The sequence below is a fragment of the Aquila chrysaetos genome, chromosome Z (assembly GCF_900496995.4).
Source record: "Aquila chrysaetos chrysaetos chromosome Z, bAquChr1.4, whole genome shotgun sequence".
Taxonomy (NCBI): Eukaryota; Metazoa; Chordata; class Aves; order Accipitriformes; family Accipitridae; genus Aquila; species Aquila chrysaetos.
This window is the reverse complement of record NC_044030.1, coordinates 65,913,948-65,934,335: the sequence shown is the minus strand read 5'-3', so window position 1 is coordinate 65,934,335 and position 20,388 is coordinate 65,913,948. Positions and strand designations below refer to the sequence as shown.

General features: G+C 38.2%; 1 protein-coding gene across 3 annotated transcripts in view; it reads right to left on the bottom strand.

The window, feature by feature from the left end:
- The window catches only part of ELOVL7 (ELOVL fatty acid elongase 7), a 33,428-nt gene that overhangs the window by 3,156 nt on the left and 9,884 nt on the right, over positions 1 to 20,388 (bottom strand). For 2 of the 3 annotated variants that reach the window (XM_030005529.2, XM_030005530.2), the window contains exons 2-7: positions 10,251 to 10,344; positions 7,730 to 7,920; positions 5,304 to 5,384; positions 4,832 to 4,888; positions 3,002 to 3,107; positions 60 to 196 (exon numbers count right to left, since the gene is read on the bottom strand). In XM_030005529.2, coding sequence (XP_029861389.1) covers positions 60 to 196; positions 3,002 to 3,107; positions 4,832 to 4,888; positions 5,304 to 5,384; positions 7,730 to 7,920; positions 10,251 to 10,314 — 636 coding nt within the window. In that variant the 5' untranslated portion in view covers positions 10,315 to 10,344. Of the gene's footprint in view, positions 1 to 59; positions 197 to 3,001; positions 3,108 to 4,831; positions 4,889 to 5,303; positions 5,385 to 7,729; positions 7,921 to 10,250; positions 10,345 to 20,388 lie in introns of those variants that run through there. The other variant, XM_041121056.1, reaches the window with a different exon arrangement.

Sequence of the window (20,388 nt, the reverse complement as noted above, 5' to 3'; positions counted from 1 at the left end):
GTCTGCGTTAGCCACAATCAGCTTTCTGAGAGGTGTTTATGTCAAACAAAGTTACTCACAAGTTGTATACTTGTCATGTATTTTTTCCACCACAAATATTTGTGATAGGCTGGTCCCAAAGAACAGATTCCATAATAAGTGTACATGACAACATGGACAATACAGTTCAGCAAAGCATGAAATGTTCCTAAACCACCTGCAGAAAAACAAAACATAGTAGTATTATTGCATCAGATATTTAAAAAGCCACCTCACGTCCTAGTAGTTTGTTTTGACTCAGGGTAGAAAAAACATGTACCACAAAACCTACAGACTTTGATTAACCCTCAAGGTATTTAACCTGAATTGGGCTGACACCAATTCTGAGGGATCATACCAGTTTCCTTTCTCAGAAAAGGCTTATCTAAGCATTTCCAAAACAGCAATAAAACCTAGCTATCTAATTACCTGTGAAAGGTTTTAGTGGAATTTTGTTCTTTGGGTTCATTTATTATTTTTTCATAAAACATATACATGATAGAGATGCAGAGAATTTAGCAGAAACAGTGTTCCTCCTGTTTTATACCTCTTTTCTAGACTTCATGGTGAACTTTGCAAAGCTCTGGAAGATAAGGAATGATTCTCTCCCCAACACAGATTTCCAGATTCCGAGGGAAAGAATCACAGTTTCAGACAGTAAGTTTTTGGAATCATGACCTAAGTGAGGGTCTCACAAATCCATCATCCATCTCAAAAGCATACTCACAGTGAAGAGGAAATTTAAGGCCAAGTAGCCCCATTTGGGGCAAACTCATGACTGAAACTGGTAAGATACAAACATTTCACAAAGCAAGTAAGGAAATATTTCCTTTTCCATTGGATCATCTATGGCGTTAGATGATTCTGCTCAACGTAATTTTATTTTAATTAACACAAGAAGTTATAGGTAAAAATGATCCAAGAAGTGGCAGACAGCAAAGTATTAAGAGAAATACGAACATGACAATAGTGAGCATCAGGAAGAAAAGAAGATGACATAAAAGCAGACATTTGGTGAGAAAAAGCCAATTTTCCATTAAGAATCATTCAAGTTAAAAATAAAACTTATTTTGTGATTTTAGTACCTCACACTAATCTTCCAGCTTGATAGATTATAACTCCTGCAGCTGTGATTGCAAACTTTCTTTGAAACTTGGCTATTTGTATTTTTTAAAATAATTTGAGTGTTGTTACAGTTCAAACATACATACTTTTCTTGGCTTGCACAGTGAATATTCAGAAGAAAAAATAAATAGTTAAAGCAGAGAAAAAAGAAAAAACAACCTCATCAACAGTACAAAAATATGCTCCAAAAAGCAACATCATACATAAGCACCATTTTACAATTCCCTGTTTATGTCAGATCAGAAAAGAATCAGCATCTCCATTCAAACCCGTTGGTATTTTTACAAACAGATTGAAAACTTGATCAATGCCACTAATTAGAAGGACAGACAGTGATGAAACTGAATACAAAGTAATTAGCAGCAGGGCTGAAAGTCTTGGAAAAAAAAAATTTAAGTTTTCAAACAGAACAATATTTGGAAAGATTAGGGTAAAGATAAGCAATGGAGTTGTAGGGACAAACACAGTTCTGCATGAATAGGAGGGACTATTATTAGCAGAGGACAAAACTGTTCTTGCACACTTTGCTGGAAGTATTTGTCAAATTATCACATGGGAAATTTGAATCTGATGCAAAAATCAGAAGCTTGTAGCCAGTATACTGATCCGATGTCCAGATAAGAGGCAGAAAGTTAATCACCTATAAATGTTAACTTTTCAAGGTTGAAGAGGAGGGACTGTTAGTTGCTGGGCTTGTTGGGTTTTTTTTTTTTTTGCAAATCTATGAACACACTGAACTGTATGCTGAGAAAACTATTCACAATTTCATCATTAACAACATTTAAGAAAGACACGGTCAAAACACCAGTTTTCTAATAACAGAAACTCAACAAAGACAGCAGAAATATATCCTTTTATACACTAGGAAAATCTGCACACTGGACATGTTCAAAAGATCCCACCTACAAATTTTCTGGACTGCTTCCAGGTCTTATTTTTGTATTCATAAAACAGGCACTAATAGATCAGATTTAATAAGCAGTGGTTTTCTTCAGCAATTTGTCACTGATTTTCTGGGAGAAAAAAACATACCAGAGAACATGAGTGAAGAAACATGTACAAAACACCCCCTACTTCTCAGTAGAAACTCCTAAAAAAACCCCACACCCTCCTAGAGATGGACTACTAAATGACTGTGCCTTTCTCCACTCCGTGCTTATCAGGCTATTCTCATGGCCAACTGTATTTATTAGTGGTGCACACTAATAATATAGCATAGGAAGACACATGCATAGACACACAGAGCAGGAAAGGAGAAAGTGAAGGTAAGCTAGAAGTGGACAAAGACTTTCAATTCAGTACAATTCAAGTAAGTTTCTGTAATAAGTAAGGTCCAGAAAAATATTCTGTAGTTTTGTGTAAGCCAAAGTATGAGATGTAAATAAACCCCAATTATGCTACCTAAAGCCAGTAAAAATAACTGCAGCAAAGCCTGAAAGATTTCTTAAACAGGCAAAAAAAATGAGAACACAGTCCTCCCCTCCAACTCAGTTCTTACATTTCAGGGGGACAAATGGCTTGTCTGCCTTATATGTCTCCCCTAGCACTTCTGATTTTGCAGTCACATCATTTTCATGTAATAATGCTCTTTGCTTATATACAGCTCTCTCCTCTGCACCTTCCCCCTCCGTGAGAAACCAACACTGCACAAAACGCTGTCAAAAGGGAAAAATTAATACTCCCCCCCCATTTAAACAATTATGGTGATCTCAGATGTTCCATGAAATACTGCAGACATCTAAATGTAAAAACATTGATGTTTGCAAGATTTTTAATTCTGTTCTTTAAACATTTTTGTCCAGTATAGTTAACTTTTACTACCAGAAGAAATGTACAACGTAAACTCTCTCTCCACTACCTGCAGCAAATTTGACTCCAAACCACCAGGTCCATGGCATGATGGAATGATGAAAGACATGCAGGAATGTAACTTGGTTGTTTTTCTTACGCAGCACAAAAAATATCTGAAACAGATTTTTAATGAACAGAATGTTACAGGAGATCATCAAGCCCAACATACATACAAAAAACTGTACACATCAGTGCTGGTTGCTCACAGCTACACATTTAAAAATTCTTCACAATTGTAGTCTTGGGAGAAGAAGGGAAACTGAGGCTCTGGATATGGAGATTAGTTTTCAAAAAAAATTAAACCAGTACATAAAATCCACCTGTGAAGTCTCAAAAGCCAGGGCAAGCTTTGAAAGCAAATGTCCAAGACTGAGCCATCACCTCTGTGTGCAACGAACACCTTAAGACAGACTTGCTTGGATTGAGAACTATCTAGAAGCATCAGATTTTAAGTCCCCTGAACTACTAATGCAAGGCCATTTCAGAAAATTAACTGAAGGACTAGCAACAGATAGAGGCAGTAGAAAATATTAAGTTAGAGAAATAGCACTTCATTATGAACACTGACTTAGCTAACCTTGGAAAAAGGCAAAATGGGACAGAATATATGTAGGTATTCTTGTCAGGCCACATTTTAAAAAACAGACATCAAGGGAAGTGTTAAGGGAAAACAGAGCAAGAAAACTGTACAAGGAAAAGTCAGGTCATGCAAACGGTAGTATCAGATGGCAAGCAAATGAACACAGAAGAAAAGAAGTCTGGTGTGCCATGGAAAACATTTGGAAACAGCTGACTTAAATACAGCTAAGAAATTACTTTTGCAATAAAACCAAAAAGCTGCTGAGAAACACATACCTGGTCAGCTGGATTCAAACACAACAAATTTTTAAAAGAAGAATTTTTCGGGCCCAGGACTAATTAAAAAGGAGCAGTCTAACCAGCAGGTAGTAAAGGTAGAGGAGTAAACTTGTCAGGCTTTTCCAGTTTCAGCATTCCTGGCCCTTCCATTACCATTCCATTTGGCTCAGTCAGTAAGATCTTCCAGTGTTGAATCATGAGTATTTGCAGATGAAAGTTAAATGGCTGACTTTGCTTGCAGGGTTTAGAACATCCTAAGTGCTCATGAGTCAGCTCCTGAATCACCACTATCATGGTGAATAGGGCAAATCAAAGCTGATTCCAACACTCAGAAGCTGGTTTGAAAATAGCTAAACCAATCCTACTAGGTGTTGGTCTCAGGAAGAGGGGAAGGCAGATGGCTGCTGGTGGTGAGCAAGGTCTGCATTCTGCTTCAATGCATTGCTGCTCAGACTTTCTTTGAAACGGGTTAGAGTGCCAGCCTGATATGAAACACATCTATAGTCATGACCCCCAAGGCATACACAGGAATTTAGAGCAGGTAGATATGGCAATTTATGTTGCATTCAGAGCTGCTGATGCAAATATTCTGAATGTGGAAGATAAAATCTGAAGATGATGTGGAAAACAAATTCAGCATGATCAACACTGGTTTTTATCTGCAGTGTTGAGACAAGCATTGCCATAGCACAACAGGTCAGTGTATTCATCTGTTAAACAGACAAGTTATCAGGGCTTCCTAAATTTTTAAAGGTGTGTTCCCTCATTAACATTTTTCCTGATAATCAAGGAATGAGAGTGTAATGGGACAATAAGATGAGAGGTGATAATAAGGGTAAAGACCTTGATGGTATTCCAATAATTGAAGACTGAAGGGCTAAATAAAAAGCAGTTTATGCCCCCAGCTTCCAACAGCAGTGTTTCCTCTTCTGTGAAAAAGAGACATCACTACTTCTTTTATTAGGCTACAAATACTTACAGTGTCTAATAATTCAATGAACTTGGAAAAGTAGTAAAGCCAACAAGTTCGTACCATCTGCAAGAGTAAAAAACAGAAATTGTCAAATCATAGTAGTCATAAATAAAACTAAGCAGCTGCAGGAAAAGTAAGTAATTATATAAGGGAAAGTACTGGGATGGGTAAGTGGTGTCACAAGATTGACAGAAATATTTAAATATATGGTTTGTTTAGTTTTTTTTAAAAAACACAAAACATTTTTTAATCCTGGAGGAATTTTACAACCAAAAAGAACAAGCCAACAAATACGTTGCCTCTTTCTTTCTCCCAAACAATCAATCCCTCCAGTTAACTCACACGGTCTACATTATGCAAGCAGGTATTTCCATTTAGTGCATTCCACCCTACAGCCATGCATTTGGTTGTTCAAAAAGTATTTCTAAAAATAAAGTCAGTGTAACATAACAATTTGGCTTTCTGTTTGGCAACTTACTCTTAGAGCTGTAGGTGACCTTGAGTAGTCAACGATATCACACCGGAATGAGTACCCTGTGGCCCAACCTGACATAAGAAACTGGAGGAAAAAAAAGGGAAAGGGCAAAGATTTACTTTATGTCTTTTAAAAAATTGATTAATTTCGGATTACTTTCACAATCACTAAGCAGGAGGGGAAAACAATATTAAAAACTTGGTGAATCAGTAACCTTGTCAATCATCTACCTCTGTGTCAGCTAGCTACCACAAAATACTTTGCTGTTGCAGATTAATTAATTTCTAATTCCAGGAGCACACCTATAGGCAAGAACTTTCTTCCTACACCCATTATTTCAGCATTAGTAACCGAAAAGGAGAAACAGCTGCATCTCAAAACCAATGTTAAAAAACCAACTTACTGTGTAAATCCAACCGCAAAAACAAATCAAACATTTTGAAATTTGAATATCACAGCCAACCATCTTAATACTAAAAAGAAACAACGCAGCATCTTAATACTGAAAGAAAACGAGCACAACAGAAGAATATGGCTTAATTTCATTAAAGACAAGGAATGAATCAATATGCGCTATATTTTTGGTATCACAGTTTCTAAAATTTTATTTAGTTAAACTGCGTGATTCAATTAGTCTTTCACCGATATGAGCAATGAGAAGCTAGGGTTTTACAATCGAGAGCACATGCATGACCAAAGGACTGTACATAACAAATACAATTTAATCTTTTCTCTTAGAATGTATTAAAGCTCGGACAAGAGCAACATTGTTAATATTACACTTGGCTCATTCCCCTGCCAACCACTAGGACTACTGTATCTTATATCTGTTTATAAAGTGCTTCTCATCCATTGATCATCATCATCCACTCATGCACAATAGGAGGTTCAGCTCTTTTAAATGGACTAAAACCCCTCCATCTGTTAACTTCCTAAAAGAATTCCTTAAATTCTTCTATTGCTTAAATAAAACAAGATTTGAAACACCACCAAGACAGCACAATACTAAAGCACCCACCAAATGGCTTGGTTCCAAAGAGGGAAAGAATCAACTTTTTGCTGAGCACTAGACAATAGCAGAAATTCAATCTGTTGCCCTCTACCCATGCATTCTTTCATGAAATTGTAACATGGAAGTCTTGACAGCAGATTAATTGAATACTGTGTTAGTGTCAGACACTAACAGAAGTGTAATATTTTTTTTTTTGTTTCCAGGGGTTATAACCAAAACCAAACTTGGCACCAAATCAGAAAAGGAAGTTTGGCGAAAACAAAGTCTAAATAGCAAATGTGTGCACCTTGCCCACCGCTTTCCACACAACAGTCATGACACAAAGTAGCTGCTGCTGGCCTGCCTTTAGAGTGCTGTTAAAAGAAATGTCAAGAAGTTCACTGTAACTCATGATGAAATTTATACAAATTGAGCTAACACAACGGTATGCTGCCAGTTTGGCACAATAATCTGACAACTTTGCATTACCAGTTTGCCAAACCTGAAATAGCCACACAGCCAGATTTAACACGAACAGGGTCAGTACTAGTGTAGTGATGCTTCACCAAGCAAATGTATAAGGCTATCATTCACACAATACTATTATTAAACAGCTACACTTTAAAAAACAACCAACAAAAAAAAACCCAACAATAAACCAACCAACCAACTAGGTTTAAGGTTCTAAATTAAAGCTTCTACATAGTCTATACCATTCATTGTTAAGGATTTTTAGGTCATTCAACCCATAACACTATACAACTCATCAGGCTTTCCAGTCTTAAAGGTTAACATTTGCTTGAGCTATGAACTACAGCAAAATCTCAACATTCCTTTTGAGAGAAAGGGCATTTGCTATTTTGGGGTTGGGGAGAAAAAAATCAATGTTAGAGATTTTCATGGTTTGGGAGGGTGGTGTTTTTCTGTTTTGGCTTGGGTTTTTTTGTTGTTGCTGGTTTGGTTTTTTTTTTTTAAAGGATGAAGATCCACAAATTAGGTTTTGTTAACTTCTGTCTTTTAAAAGGCAGATTTAACTGAAGATTACTGCATAGTAAACATACTCTATACAGTGTTTGAAACATCAGTGTTGACTATCACGTAGTAGGACAGAAACAATTACAACAAACTATGAAAAACATGTAGTCTGCTTTACCTGTTACAGCCCAGGGAAATTTAATAAGTCATGAGAATTTTTAATTTTGTAAATTGTATATGACGACACATAAAATATTTTACAACTTTTCTTTCTATGTATGACTTATTCCCTTTTTTCAATTATCAACTCAATTAGTTTAATATACTGCTTGGATGAATATAATCACAACAATAAGAATAATAGTTTTTTAAGAATTGCAGAGTGGGAATTATATTAATACATTTATTAAAAGTTAGTAGAGACAAAAAATATAAATATTTTAAAAATAAAAGTAGTACTTACTTCATAAGTCATATATAAAGAAAGGGCTACCACACTAAAATTATAAAACGCCATTATCTGCCTGAGTTCAAACGGTTTTTTATTTTCCATGAGTTTGGGTCCCAAGGAAGTGACAAAATAAATGTAGGTTCCGATGATAAAGGTTGTTGGAAAAGGTGAAGACATGAGTGGCCAGCCTTCCAGTCTTGGATCTACAGGAGGGGGGGAGAAAAAAAAAAAAACTGATTGGATCTTTCCAGTACTTACTAAATCCTAAAACAGCTACAGAAAGGCACTTAATTTTTAACGGATTAGGTTTTGCTGTCACTGGTCACGTTTCAGAGTCCATTCACCTCAAATCCATACCAACTGGATAACAAGATTTAGCACCTGTAGGACTCAAGGCTTTTTTCTGCATCAATTCTTCACACAAAATGAAGAGGAGAACACAGAATCATGAGTGACCCCATTTTCTGTCTAGAGCTCTCCTTCATGAAAACTCTGCCTTTTCACACATGAACGGGGCTCAGAGGGCAGCACAGGAAGGCAATGCACAAGCAGATCACTGAGGCTGCATTTCCACCTGAGACTTTGTTCTTCTGGAAAAGCATGAACCTTACTTCACAAGTTCAAGTCAGAGACAGGGAGTAGCCCCAGTTTTCAAGATCCTTGAGCTTTATAAGCAGTACAACATTAGACATAGCAAGTAGGGGATTTTAAAGTTAGAAGACCTTCTGTCCCATCAGTTGGTATTCGTAGCTTAGCACTTGAGGCTTGTACCTATTCAGTCGAGACATATCACTGCTTTCACAGTGCCACAAAACACACACTTTCACATTACAAGCCTCCAAACAGCAAAAGTTTTGCATGTTCCTCTCCAGTTATCCCAGGCAGAAATATTGCAGAGTCCTCCTCCTACGCATGCCCCGCTCCCTCTCCCTGCAGCTGAGGCTGGCAGGTGCTGCCTCTGAGCTTCACCATGATTCCACTGCACCCTTCCGTGGTTCATCACAGAGCCCCAGCTCACCAGACTTCCACATTTTTCCATAAGCAGTAGAACTGGTATGAACTTCATGTCTTTTTTTAATTTTTTTTTTTTTATTTTTATAAACTGACTTTTGAAGATTCATTTCTGAATGACCCCAAACTTAACTATTGACTCAGTAAACTGCTGCTTTCATGGTTTGCTGCTGTACTTTGGGGGTGAAATTATACCACTGCAATTTTTGTTAAGTGTTTAATGCATGGCCAGATGTCTTAAGTGAGTGATTTTCAACCCACAGCATTCAAGCAACCTATCACCCATGAGACTCTCTGATATTGTTTACAGCCACTGGAAGTTTTAAAACAGATTGAGGAGGAAAGTACATTATAATGCTGCTCAGAGCCCGCAGTGTGCCCAGTGCTGCTGCCCACAGACCAACAAAGATTGTGAACCACAGCGCTAGGCATCTGTATGTGTTGCACTGCAAGAGAATCACCAGCTCTTCATAACTGACTGCTTTTTCTGCATCCACCCGTTGCACTGGTACTACCGAAACTTTCCCATTGGTCTTCCCAGCTTGATCCTGAGTAAACCACGTCCTGCCGCTAGTATGCTACCAGATGCCAAATACAAGCACTGGTAGGCAGGGAGATGAGGAACTCAAATTCTGAAGTCATGGATGCTGCAGCAGAAATGCGCCATCACCCAGCTCCATCCCAATCCACTTTACCCCACAAGTCATACTGATAAACTCCCTTCTCACTTGTATGCTGTGGTTCTACAGAACAACTGAAATGGTTCTCAGCTATACTGGAAAAGATAAATTAGTAATTTTATTGATCAAACTATAACTGCTTCTCAAGTTTTCTCCAGGAATCAGCTAATCTCTGTCACTACATGCCTACCACAGTGAGGAACACTCAGGGATGCCACTGCGACAGATGGGTCTTAACCACAAACTTGAGATCTTCTCTGTCATTTTTTGGTAAGCATGCAGAACTACAGAACAACAATGTTAAAGCAAAGTGTGTTTAATATCCTCATACCAGCTGCAACAAGATTCTTACATTCTTTTTCAAAACAGAACTGTTTACTCTGAGGATTAATTTCAGATATTGTAATTTATCAGGGTTTTTATTTCTTTCACTTTGCAAAAGCAAAATACAGTAACACCATGCAACTAGCTCAATTAACTGATAAAATATTGTTGTTTGCTAATGAAAAAGAGTTGAAGTTTTATCTTGAGCAGCACAGAAAAAACGTAAACTATATATTCAGGCAAACCAGAAACTCTTACACAAGAATCACTGTCTGCACATTATTTAGTCTGAGGTTATACCCATAAACTGGCTGAGTTTTGCTTTTTTACTTTTTTAAAATGCAGAAATTAGTCTGTTCTTTTCAGTTAAAAATGTTCAGTACGTAACCTGGCAAGTCTTAGAAACATTTACAGGAAGACAAAGCTACATTAATTTGATAAGCAGTACACCTAAAATAGCTACACATTGCTATTCAAAATTACTGAAAGTTAGTAAGTTTTAGATTTAAATGACTCACCAGCATCTTTAATCCATTCATCATACAGTAGTACAGCCTTCGATGTCAGGTTGCTAAAGGCCATTTTCACTTGATTAAGATATTATGATGCTGCTGCCTGCAGGAAAACAAACGAAAACAGAAATATGGGGTTTTGTAATTAATAAAATAAAGGTCAGTAAAGTGTTTTAGAAAAGATTTTCAGGAAACAAAATGGAAAAAATATGGAGAGGGCTAACAGAGCACCACATGTGAAATACAGATCAGGGAGCATTAGCTGACCACATCACAGTATGCTTGAGGCTGATTTATAGCTGAGCCATTATGCATAACCATATGATTTTGTAATCTCTACATACCAAACAAGGTGCTTCCATGCCATAAAGTGTTAACTCAAGAAACCATGCTGTGTTTAACCATTACAGTTAAGGGGAAAATATAAATAAAGAGCAGCTACTTAAATTCATTTTTATTACCATCTCCACTTAAAGTCCAAGTCACTGATATGTGAAGAAGTTCAGCTTGCAATACTTCCTATTGAAAATTTTGATTTTCTAACTCAGAAGTATTTCTAAGGTAGGTTGGAAGGAGGAAAGGTGCTGATATGTCTCCTTTTAAGTACAATAATTAGCTATGTTATAATTAGTATGCAAATCACACTCTGATGAATCAACTGTTTCCACACCAGAATCATGAAGTGTCATAGTACCACTGGTAATACCATTAACTCAGAAAAATTACCCAGCACATCCAGTTTGCATGCAGCACCACCTACATATGTAAAACTTTTCAGAGAAGTATGCTTATATGAGTACTGATTTTTGCCCTTCCCTTGCCTCATTTCCCCTAGAAAATACTTTTTAAAAATCCTAACACATTCAAAGGGTATCTCTCTTATTCCCACTCCATGTCTCACTTCACCATACAATTTCTCTCCATACCCTTGTGCAGTCTTCACACTGTATTCACCTTTGTTAGTCCAGACTGCAGCACACCTTGATAACCAGCTCCTTTCCTCTGGCTGCCCTTCTGCATCTCCTCAAGGCTAAGCCAGCTGCAGGTCTGGAAAGCCAGTTCTGCCCTCAGGATGGTAATGCATCTCTCTCCTCAGATCTCCTCACTATCGTCTTCTCATTTGTCCTCACCTTAACATGCCTGAAAAATAATTTCACCCTTACCTCCAATTCTACAAGTACCTTTTGTTCACTGCCATTTCACAGGAGTTTTTAGGCACCTCAAAGTACACTACACCCACCCTTCATCACAAGACGCAACACAGACAAGCCTGCCTTCATTAGAGTTCATCTGATCTACCTCTTCCCAATTCTCCTTTTGCTACCCACTTGTTTTCCTGCTTGCACTTCTGTCCTGTGTGTCTGAACATCTGAAACCACCATCAATTTCATGTTCAGAAATTATTCCTTCTGCAAGTCTCTTTAAAGTTGACATTTTCCAGATATACCATCCTCCAGCACCAGCATTTCCCAACTCAGTGTCACTGCCTTTACGCTGATCAATTTCACATGCCCTATGTACATATTACTATATTAGCTAAAAAGCTCTATATTTACATAGAGTTCTGGCAAAATCAGAAGTAGTAGGGGACATCCTCTTCCTTTTCTAATGGAAACTTGAGTAGCCTTCTTCCTTTTGGCACTAGCAATCACACGAGAGAAAAGACTTTATGGTTAGAGACATATTATAAATATCCCTGCCATCTTGCTCCATAAGCTAAACTATGGATGGTATCAAACATACGTAAACCCAACCCTATCTTGAACACCAGGTACTTCAGACTGCCTGACTATGACAGCCAGACAACTCAGCTGTAAGTAACTGGTGCTGGGGGGAAGTGTTAAAAATCTGTATTTTATAATTAATTATTTTATTAAAATAGTTAGATTGGTTACAAGAAGTTATCCTTAAAATCCAGTATTCTTCCCATGTCAGTCTCATGAGAACAGTCTATCAAGACACAAGACATGGTAAACAGAATATACCTTGTTCAGCGGTTATAACAATATTCTATCAAAGCCTACAGATACCTTGTGCACAGTATGGCTCAATATTTCAATAAATATATTCACTGAATACAAACAATCACATCACATTTAATCAGTTCTTCAGTAAGAAAAATAGTTTACTGATTTTACTGCCCGTCAGTTTTCTTGCTCTCATCCTGATAAAGATGTTACTGGAACTCCGACTGGCTAGCTCAACATGCTGACCAAAACCTAAGTTAAACAAGTAACCTGCTTCTTCAAAACATGCTTTCAAAAATCCAGAAGATTCTATATGGATGTTGGCTCAAAATGAATTCCCATTTTTTATGGGCTTGGGGGTGTTGATTGACTTTTTCTCCCTCTTAGGGTGCAAACCTCTCATCCAGACAATGGCAACCTTACAAATACACAATTCTTTACATTTATCCAGTTGACTTGTCTACATCACTTTAATTTTGCATTGGGAGTCAGACAAATGTGCTTTCGGTGTTTAAATAGCAACTCTTATGCCTGCTAGGCACTGGAACCAAAAGCAAGCCTTTTATCTGGAACCAGACTATTTCCAGTGGACTGCTCCTGCTCGTAGTAGAAAGGCAGCAGATGAAAACCGCAAATGCTCACGTTTCCCAGCCCCTGCCAAACTGATGGAGAGGCTTGTCCGACCTCTCCTGACCCCAGCACTTGCAGCTCTTCTCCCTTTAAAACATTTCACAAGAGCTAAGACAGCCAAGGCTCTTAGCCTTCAAGGTTTCTTTTCTGTTCATAACCAAGCAAGCAAGATACAACTCCACAGCAGTTGCTAAACTTTTTCTGAAAGTTTTTGCAGTTTAGTTACTATCCTTGAGAGAAGGATGTACCAGCCAGAAAGCAGCCACAGCCTCACCACACAGATGTACTAACAGATCAATTACTCTGACTCTGAAGGCAAGTTAAGTACAATAAGTTAAAACTAATTATTTTAAGAGTAGGAGTAATGCCTGCAAGACAATGGTGTTGAGAACTTTTCCACAGTTAAAAGGTTTCTTTAAAATCAACTTTCATACGTAACACTACTACTTCACTTCCAATGTGCTTTACAATTCTACTTATTTTCTTAACTAGCTACATAGTTTTCCTTCGTAAATTCATTTATTGGAACAATTGTTTGCATTAATGTTAGGATTTCAGGTTTTTTGTTTGTTTGTTTAGCTACCTTTTTGTTTGTTAGCTACCTACAAGTAGGGTTAATGGCAGCATGGAAGGTATTTTGTCTTATCCTGTTACACTTACTTCACACACAAATTCATATGTACTGGAAAATAATATGCTCAAGGCTTGTGGTTCGGGGTTTTTTTGTTTAAATAGAAGAGTAAAAAAACCCCCACGTACCCCCACACAAGACAAACTAGCTTGTGCTTCAGAAAAAAAAAACCAAAAAATTTTTGAAGGACTGCTTTTTTACAGTACAACCTTCTTGTTAAGAAGTAACCTGATAACACTTTGACCATAATACAATCTTCCATAATGTTTGGCAGTTTTGAATTCTACAGAACTTATCCTCTAAATCTGAGACTGGAAAGATTTGGCCTGCAGGGACAAAGACTTGGGGACAGAGAAGGCCATGTGTTAAATACACAGCTTTAGTTCTTCATGCTGTAAACTCATCTGCACATTAAGCATTTGTATAGCCACAGTTCAGTCAGGAAAATATACGTTTAATTTACATACCTGCTAATGTACTTACAGAATCAGCACATCGGCACTTTTATTTCCAATGTTCCACTTTCTGCTTGTAACAAAATTTGAAAATGTAACTAAAATGCACTAACAGTAGGGAATTTTCTTTCTAAAATGGAGTGTCTAGATTGTAGTAAACTCTTTCAAAATTAGGGAAGTCACACTAGCAGACTAATTTTCAAAATTAGGTTATTTTAAATGACATATTGGAAGCAATTTACATAAACTTAGAAAAATGCAGTCATGTAAGTTCAGTCTGCCTAGCTTGAAAAGTTTTAAGGAACATAGAGGCAGTCCTCTCAAGCACGTGCATTCTGAAGAGAAGAACTGAAATCACCACAAAAACATAGGCAAGGTACTCAGCTCTTAAAAAGGAATAAGAGCTATTTTTCTTTTTTTTTTTTTCATTTTTACTTAAAAATGTCAATGAAGTAATATCGTGCACCTAGGTTCAAACCAGCTGTACCAATACAATTTCTGAAGACATCTTTAAACAAATGTGTCTTCAACATTATAAAAAAAGGGGGTGTAAGTGAGGCTAAGGAGGGAAAGGGCTGTGTGAAAAGAGCAAAGTCATTTGCTGGCCTCTGGTCCCCTGCAGCTCAGCAGACAGCTGAAAGAGCTCTGGTCCCCTGCAGCTGAGTTAAGGCACACAGCTTGGCAGAACCAATTTCAAGTTGGGCCATTATGTTTACTGGAGAGGCAAGGGTAGATGATACGATCATTTACACCAGCCAAAAATGCCACAAAAACCACAGCAAACCATATGAGAATGCCTCATGATGACAAGTAGTAGGTAATAAGTTGTTGGAAGTGCTCAAGTTCAGTTAGCACACAAAACTGTTAGTGATTCTTGTAATGGGAATTACTGGTATGCCTCAAACATTCCTTGTTTTTAAATGAGAACAACAAGTTTCTTACATTCCTTTGCTTAACCCACGTGAAAGATATTTGCCATTCTTTATGCTCATTTATTCCCCCTACATAGTTTTTAAATATTAAAACAGATATCAAGATTTGCTTTTAAACAGTGATTTTGCAACTGTTTTATGTTGATGGCTACTGAACAAAACAAGCAAACAAAAGAACTTGACAGACAACCAAGCAAAATGAAACAATCTAATGTAAGCTCTGTCACTCCAGAAAACAAATTCTAAAAGTCAGTGGGAACTTAAAACACTTGAAGTTAAGGATTTGCATTGGAGAGCACAGCTAATTATTAGAAAGACAGACAAGCCACTTTTACAGGGACCCCTTAGCAAAAGACTGGAGAATATGACAATACAGTACAGGCTTCAAGGGGATAATTTCCATTGAAGGCAGATCCCAAAAGCAAAGGTTCTGGACCATCACCCCCTGGCCTGGCAAGCAGGTAATGACAGGGAGACCCTCCACCCCACAGAGACCACTGGAAGATGGGGAGAACCCGCAGAAAGCATTGACCCACGCCGGTCTGACTTCAAAATGATAGATTAAGAAATGACAGTAACACTGGCTTACACATTCAGGCACAATTATGAAACTTTCCTGTTTCAGAATCACTTGGTATGCTGTTGTTAATTTTGCTCTTGAAGTTCAGAAGGTAATTAAATTGAGATGTTTCACAGATGGTATCTTAAGCTTTACCTGGGAAATACCAGCTCTGCCCTTCCTATTTCCCAAGGCTGTGTGCTTACATAATTGCAGTTATGTTAACTACGTTACTCCCTTATGCCACATGGCAAACAAATACAAACTGCATATTACATTAGATGGATTACTCACCTATATTCTGCAACAAAGTTTTAAACTTTAGCCAGGTGTTGCCTGTCGTTATGGATTTCCCTGAGAGAAGTTTCCATCACCTCCCCGATCCTTTATGCCTTCTCTCAGCCACCCAACCCATTTTTTGAAAGATTCATCTCACAGGCAAGTTGTCTACATCCTGTTTAGCATTACGTGGCCTTTCCTTTTTTTGATAATATTGCTTGTAAACACTGTTCCTGTTAGATGACAGTTCTGCCCAAGTGAGTGACAGAAGGCAGGCAAGGCAGCTTTATGCAAGAGAGATACTTTAAGAAATTTCCAAGTTTTGATAGATGTATTAATTAGCTGTAACCTTGATTAAATTTCAAACTTTGTCTTTGAAGTGAGTTCATTTTAAAACACAAATCCTAACTCCTCAGAGTACATTAGCAATCTCTGCATGTACATTTTAGAGTAGACATTGGGGAAAGAATAGCAAATTTCAAAATAAATATAAATTCCTTTTAAAAAAAGTGGACATCTTAAAAACAGATGAAAGGTTTAGAAACTATATTAAAACATCCACTTGTAAAATTCCCCATTGGCAGTATTCAGTGAGAGATCTAATACCCTGTGTAGTCACCCTTACTGAATTATTTATATGGTACCTCTTTGTTTAATGTTTTGCTTTTTAAACTGGCATGAAATCTGTTGTTTACCTACGTGAATAAAGTAGTCTGTAAGCACCAGAACTAGTGAAAACACATTTCATTTCAATCACACTTCAGATTGGTTTTCTGCCAGACTAAAGGATTTCCCATTCTGATGCTGTGTAAAATAAAGACCAATTTGTATTTCCTTCCACACCTGCCTATAAATTGTTAAAAGAACTGATACTGCAGACTTCACAGCAAGGCTGAACACTAGCAACAGGCACAGAAAAGCCCCTTCCTGTGGGAACTATTTCAGGGGTACAGCCCTGTTTTGTGCCCAACTCCCAGTCAGAATCATATGGGCATTCTCCTGGTCCATATACATTGATCAATCACCAGCAACGGCTGAACGGCAAAGCCCCAGTGTGCAGTCCCACAGCATCACTGCTGACGGGCCTGGTCCTCAGGCAGCTGCAGGATAAGTCACAGCAGCTCACTGACCCAACTGAAAGCTTAGTCGTTCAAGAAAAAAGTTATTTTTTCAGTCAGCTCAGACCTAAAAGGCTGAACAGGCTCGTGCAAAGGAAACATTGAGACACACGAACCGGGATGCTGCAGGCAAGGAGAAAGGTGGGAGCAGCAGCCCTGTCATAGATCCCTTTAAGCTGATAGTGAAATCATGTAGAGGGCACACAATATCACCATGTCCAGTCCTGCATACTCATAGACAATCATGTACTAGATCTGTAGTCAAGAAGTTCACACTGCACCTCAGCAAGTCATCACTCTGTCCATCACAAGCCACAAGAGACACTCTACAACATGAGAACCAAAGCCACAAAAATTACATTGTGCTACAGTAAGGCAGGAAAAGATCTGGCATCACTAATATCTTAAATATCTTAAATGCATCACCTAGGGTTGCAGTGATGCACATGAAACTGGTTCTAGGGACTAATGTCCCACATCACACAGAAAAACACATCAAGTCCTAACAGTTTCTGCAATCATTGCCTGGAAGGAAGTTTCTTTACAAGTCTGAACCCAGTCATCATTTTGACTTAAGTATGAGAAAGAGTCTGGATGGGGCCCTGAAAAGATTCCCAGTTTCACTTGGGAAGTGAACACCATGGACATCATTGTATCTTCCCCAGTTTTCTCTCCTCGTATTCCCAATGTTTCAGAAAAAGGCAAAAACATAAGCAAGGGGAAAAGCTCCTAGAATTTTAATTTATCAGTGCTCCCCTGCCTTTACCCAAAACTCTTTACCTGAGCATTTGCATGTCAGCCATCCTGCAGCCAACTAGTCTCACCTGCCTACTCCTCTGCTGCGGTGAGTGGCTCCTGCACCCAGCTTGGGACAGAAGCTCTTCTCGTTGGTCCCTCAGTGCATGACTTGCACTTGGCTCCTTTACATCTGATTCCAGCTCAGTGATGCCAGCTCACAAAGTCACCTAGCCCTGCCTGCATGGTGAGCCCTGTGGCACATATCATATGACAACTTTCACCTAGAAATCAAAATAAGGCTCATCTATGATGTAATTATTTTTATTAATGCAACCTCACTTCCATTAGATAATGATACATCATTACTCTTAGCAAAGACCTCTGGCAAAGTATTGATTTAGTAATGGGGCCATATCCAACTCCAGTTAATCTCATCCTTACCCAAAGGACTTAACAGATTCTCCTTTTCCTCCTTGTTTATTATGTAACTAGAAAACTTTCTGCAGCATTTCAATTTTTCTTTCAAGGCCAGATTAACTAAGCTTTGGGTCACTTTAAACAGACCTTCACAAAACAAGAACCAGGGGCTAGACAGCAGTAACACAACCTAGTATTTTCAGCTGTGCTACACAATCATGTTAACTCATATACCCAGTGTTCCATGTTCATTCCACCACAAGCCAACATCTTCGTAGTACGCTGAGCTGTTACCCATTCTGGTTTTTTCCTCTACAGTAGGGACAGTTCTGATAAATGTATGTAAGAATTATTTACAGCTGTGATGTTTTTAAAGTGCATATGTATCATTAGTAACCAAGCATATCCAGAATATAAAACTCTGTACTAAACTCTTTGCACTGCAAAGATAGCACAGTCTGGGCTTCTTAACCTGCATAGGAAGTATACTGTTTTTAAGACACGATATATAGGTAAGCTCTAAAAAGGTAGAGGGAGTGCAAGTCCTAATTAAATACTTTGAATGAAGGGATCAAAGATGCCTGATGACATCAAAAGTTTGCATTTTATAAGACTAAAACAAAGGGGCTTTGTGGATGCATACACAAAATAGGACTAATTACATTTAATTTCTTTTCATTGTGGTGATGAAGATTACTTGTTTTGAGTACACACTGTAGTTATTTGAACACTTTGGTAAGACTCTTCAGCTTTCTACCAGACACTCCTTTTAAGGTGAAGCATATGGAATGCAGGTAAGAGCATCCTCCTATTAGTTATCAATACCTTCCAAATATACCTGACAAAGGGCAGACAAGCAAAACAGACTCAGCTAACGTTGCCAAGATTTGTGATGAGTCTAAAGTTCTCCCTCCTTCTCCACTGTGATACCAGTGCCCCAGGTCTGTATCATTCTTGAACATCCAGGTAGGATGGCTTCTAATTGACTCTGGTTATGAGTACTATTGCTTGTATCTACCTGCCTGATTAAAGTTACTCATGTCAAAATATGAGAAGGGACACAAATAAGACCATCCCCTTCCTTCAGTGGCAAGCTGAGTCACTGAGTCAGCTCCATCATATCATCTATCCTCATTAACAGTTAAGAGTTAATGCATATGAGAATCTCATACATCCAATTAATTACAGTAGAAGCAGTTTGCTACCAAGGGGTAAAGAACTTAGTTTGTGTTTACCCCTCACTTAATAGAACAATGACGTAAACCGTCACTAAATAGTCACAGTGGGGAGCACTCCACCGAAGCAGAGAATAAAAAAAGAAATGCAGACCTAGACTTCAGCTTCCAAAGACTCCTTAAAAGAAATGGGAACAAGGCTTGTTGCACAAGTAACATCTTGCTCATCTAGTCAATACCAATGGAAAACAGCATACAAGCCTTCTTATTTCCAAAGACCTCTTGTAACCAAGTAATCAGTGGCAATGTACCCGTAGCTATTCAGCACCAGAGAAAAATAAATACAGAAAAATTAGACCATAAATTTCCACCAGTGGTAGACAAAGACAGGAAGACGGTGCTGTCTTTTGTAATATGAAAATACAGCAGAAAGGAGTTTCATAGGAAGGTGAGATAAAAAGTATATATAGTTACCTTAAGAACACAATATTCACCTTGAGAAAGAAAAGGTGAGCAAGTAAAGTGAAAAATATTCATTATTACCAAAGGAAGAAGTATTTTTCTACAGTCACATCTTGCCTATAGCATACACTCAACTCAGCTACTCTCAGTGTAGTTGCCGTGCAAAATGACATTGCAAAGTCAATGTCATTTTATGGAACTTTTATTGCACCAGCTGTAATCTTGCTGGGTTCAGAATATTAGTAAGTAGTAACACTGATAACACTGGTGCGGTGTTGCAACATATTATTTTGTTCACTCTTTAATGCAGCGCTTTACAAAAGCTGAACTGCTCCCACACCACTCTCTAATGCTGACATGGGCTAATTTCCTTTACCATTGTTTCCCACTGCCTTGCACTTGCTCAACCTACCCACCCTCTGGGTCCTAGGTCGATATCCTAGGCAGCAAAATAATGCATTCCTTCTGCTCCAATTTTGCTTGCATTGCATTAGGCAGGCATAAATTTTAAAGGCAGCTGGCCTAGTACTGACACCCTCCCTTCCCTCCCCCCCCCTTTTTTTTTTTCTAAGCTACCATGCAGCATAGCAGACATGCTGTTGAGCACTGTAAACATCAGCAACTGCACCCTCCCTAGGAGGCTCTTTCAAAAGAAAGCTGGAACCAGCTGTGCTGGCACCTTCTACAACGACCCACACAGCGCAACCCTGAACTTTGGGAAGTGCAACACAGGCACAGTGAGAGTTGATGGCAGAGCTTTAGAGTGACAAAAGACGTTTTA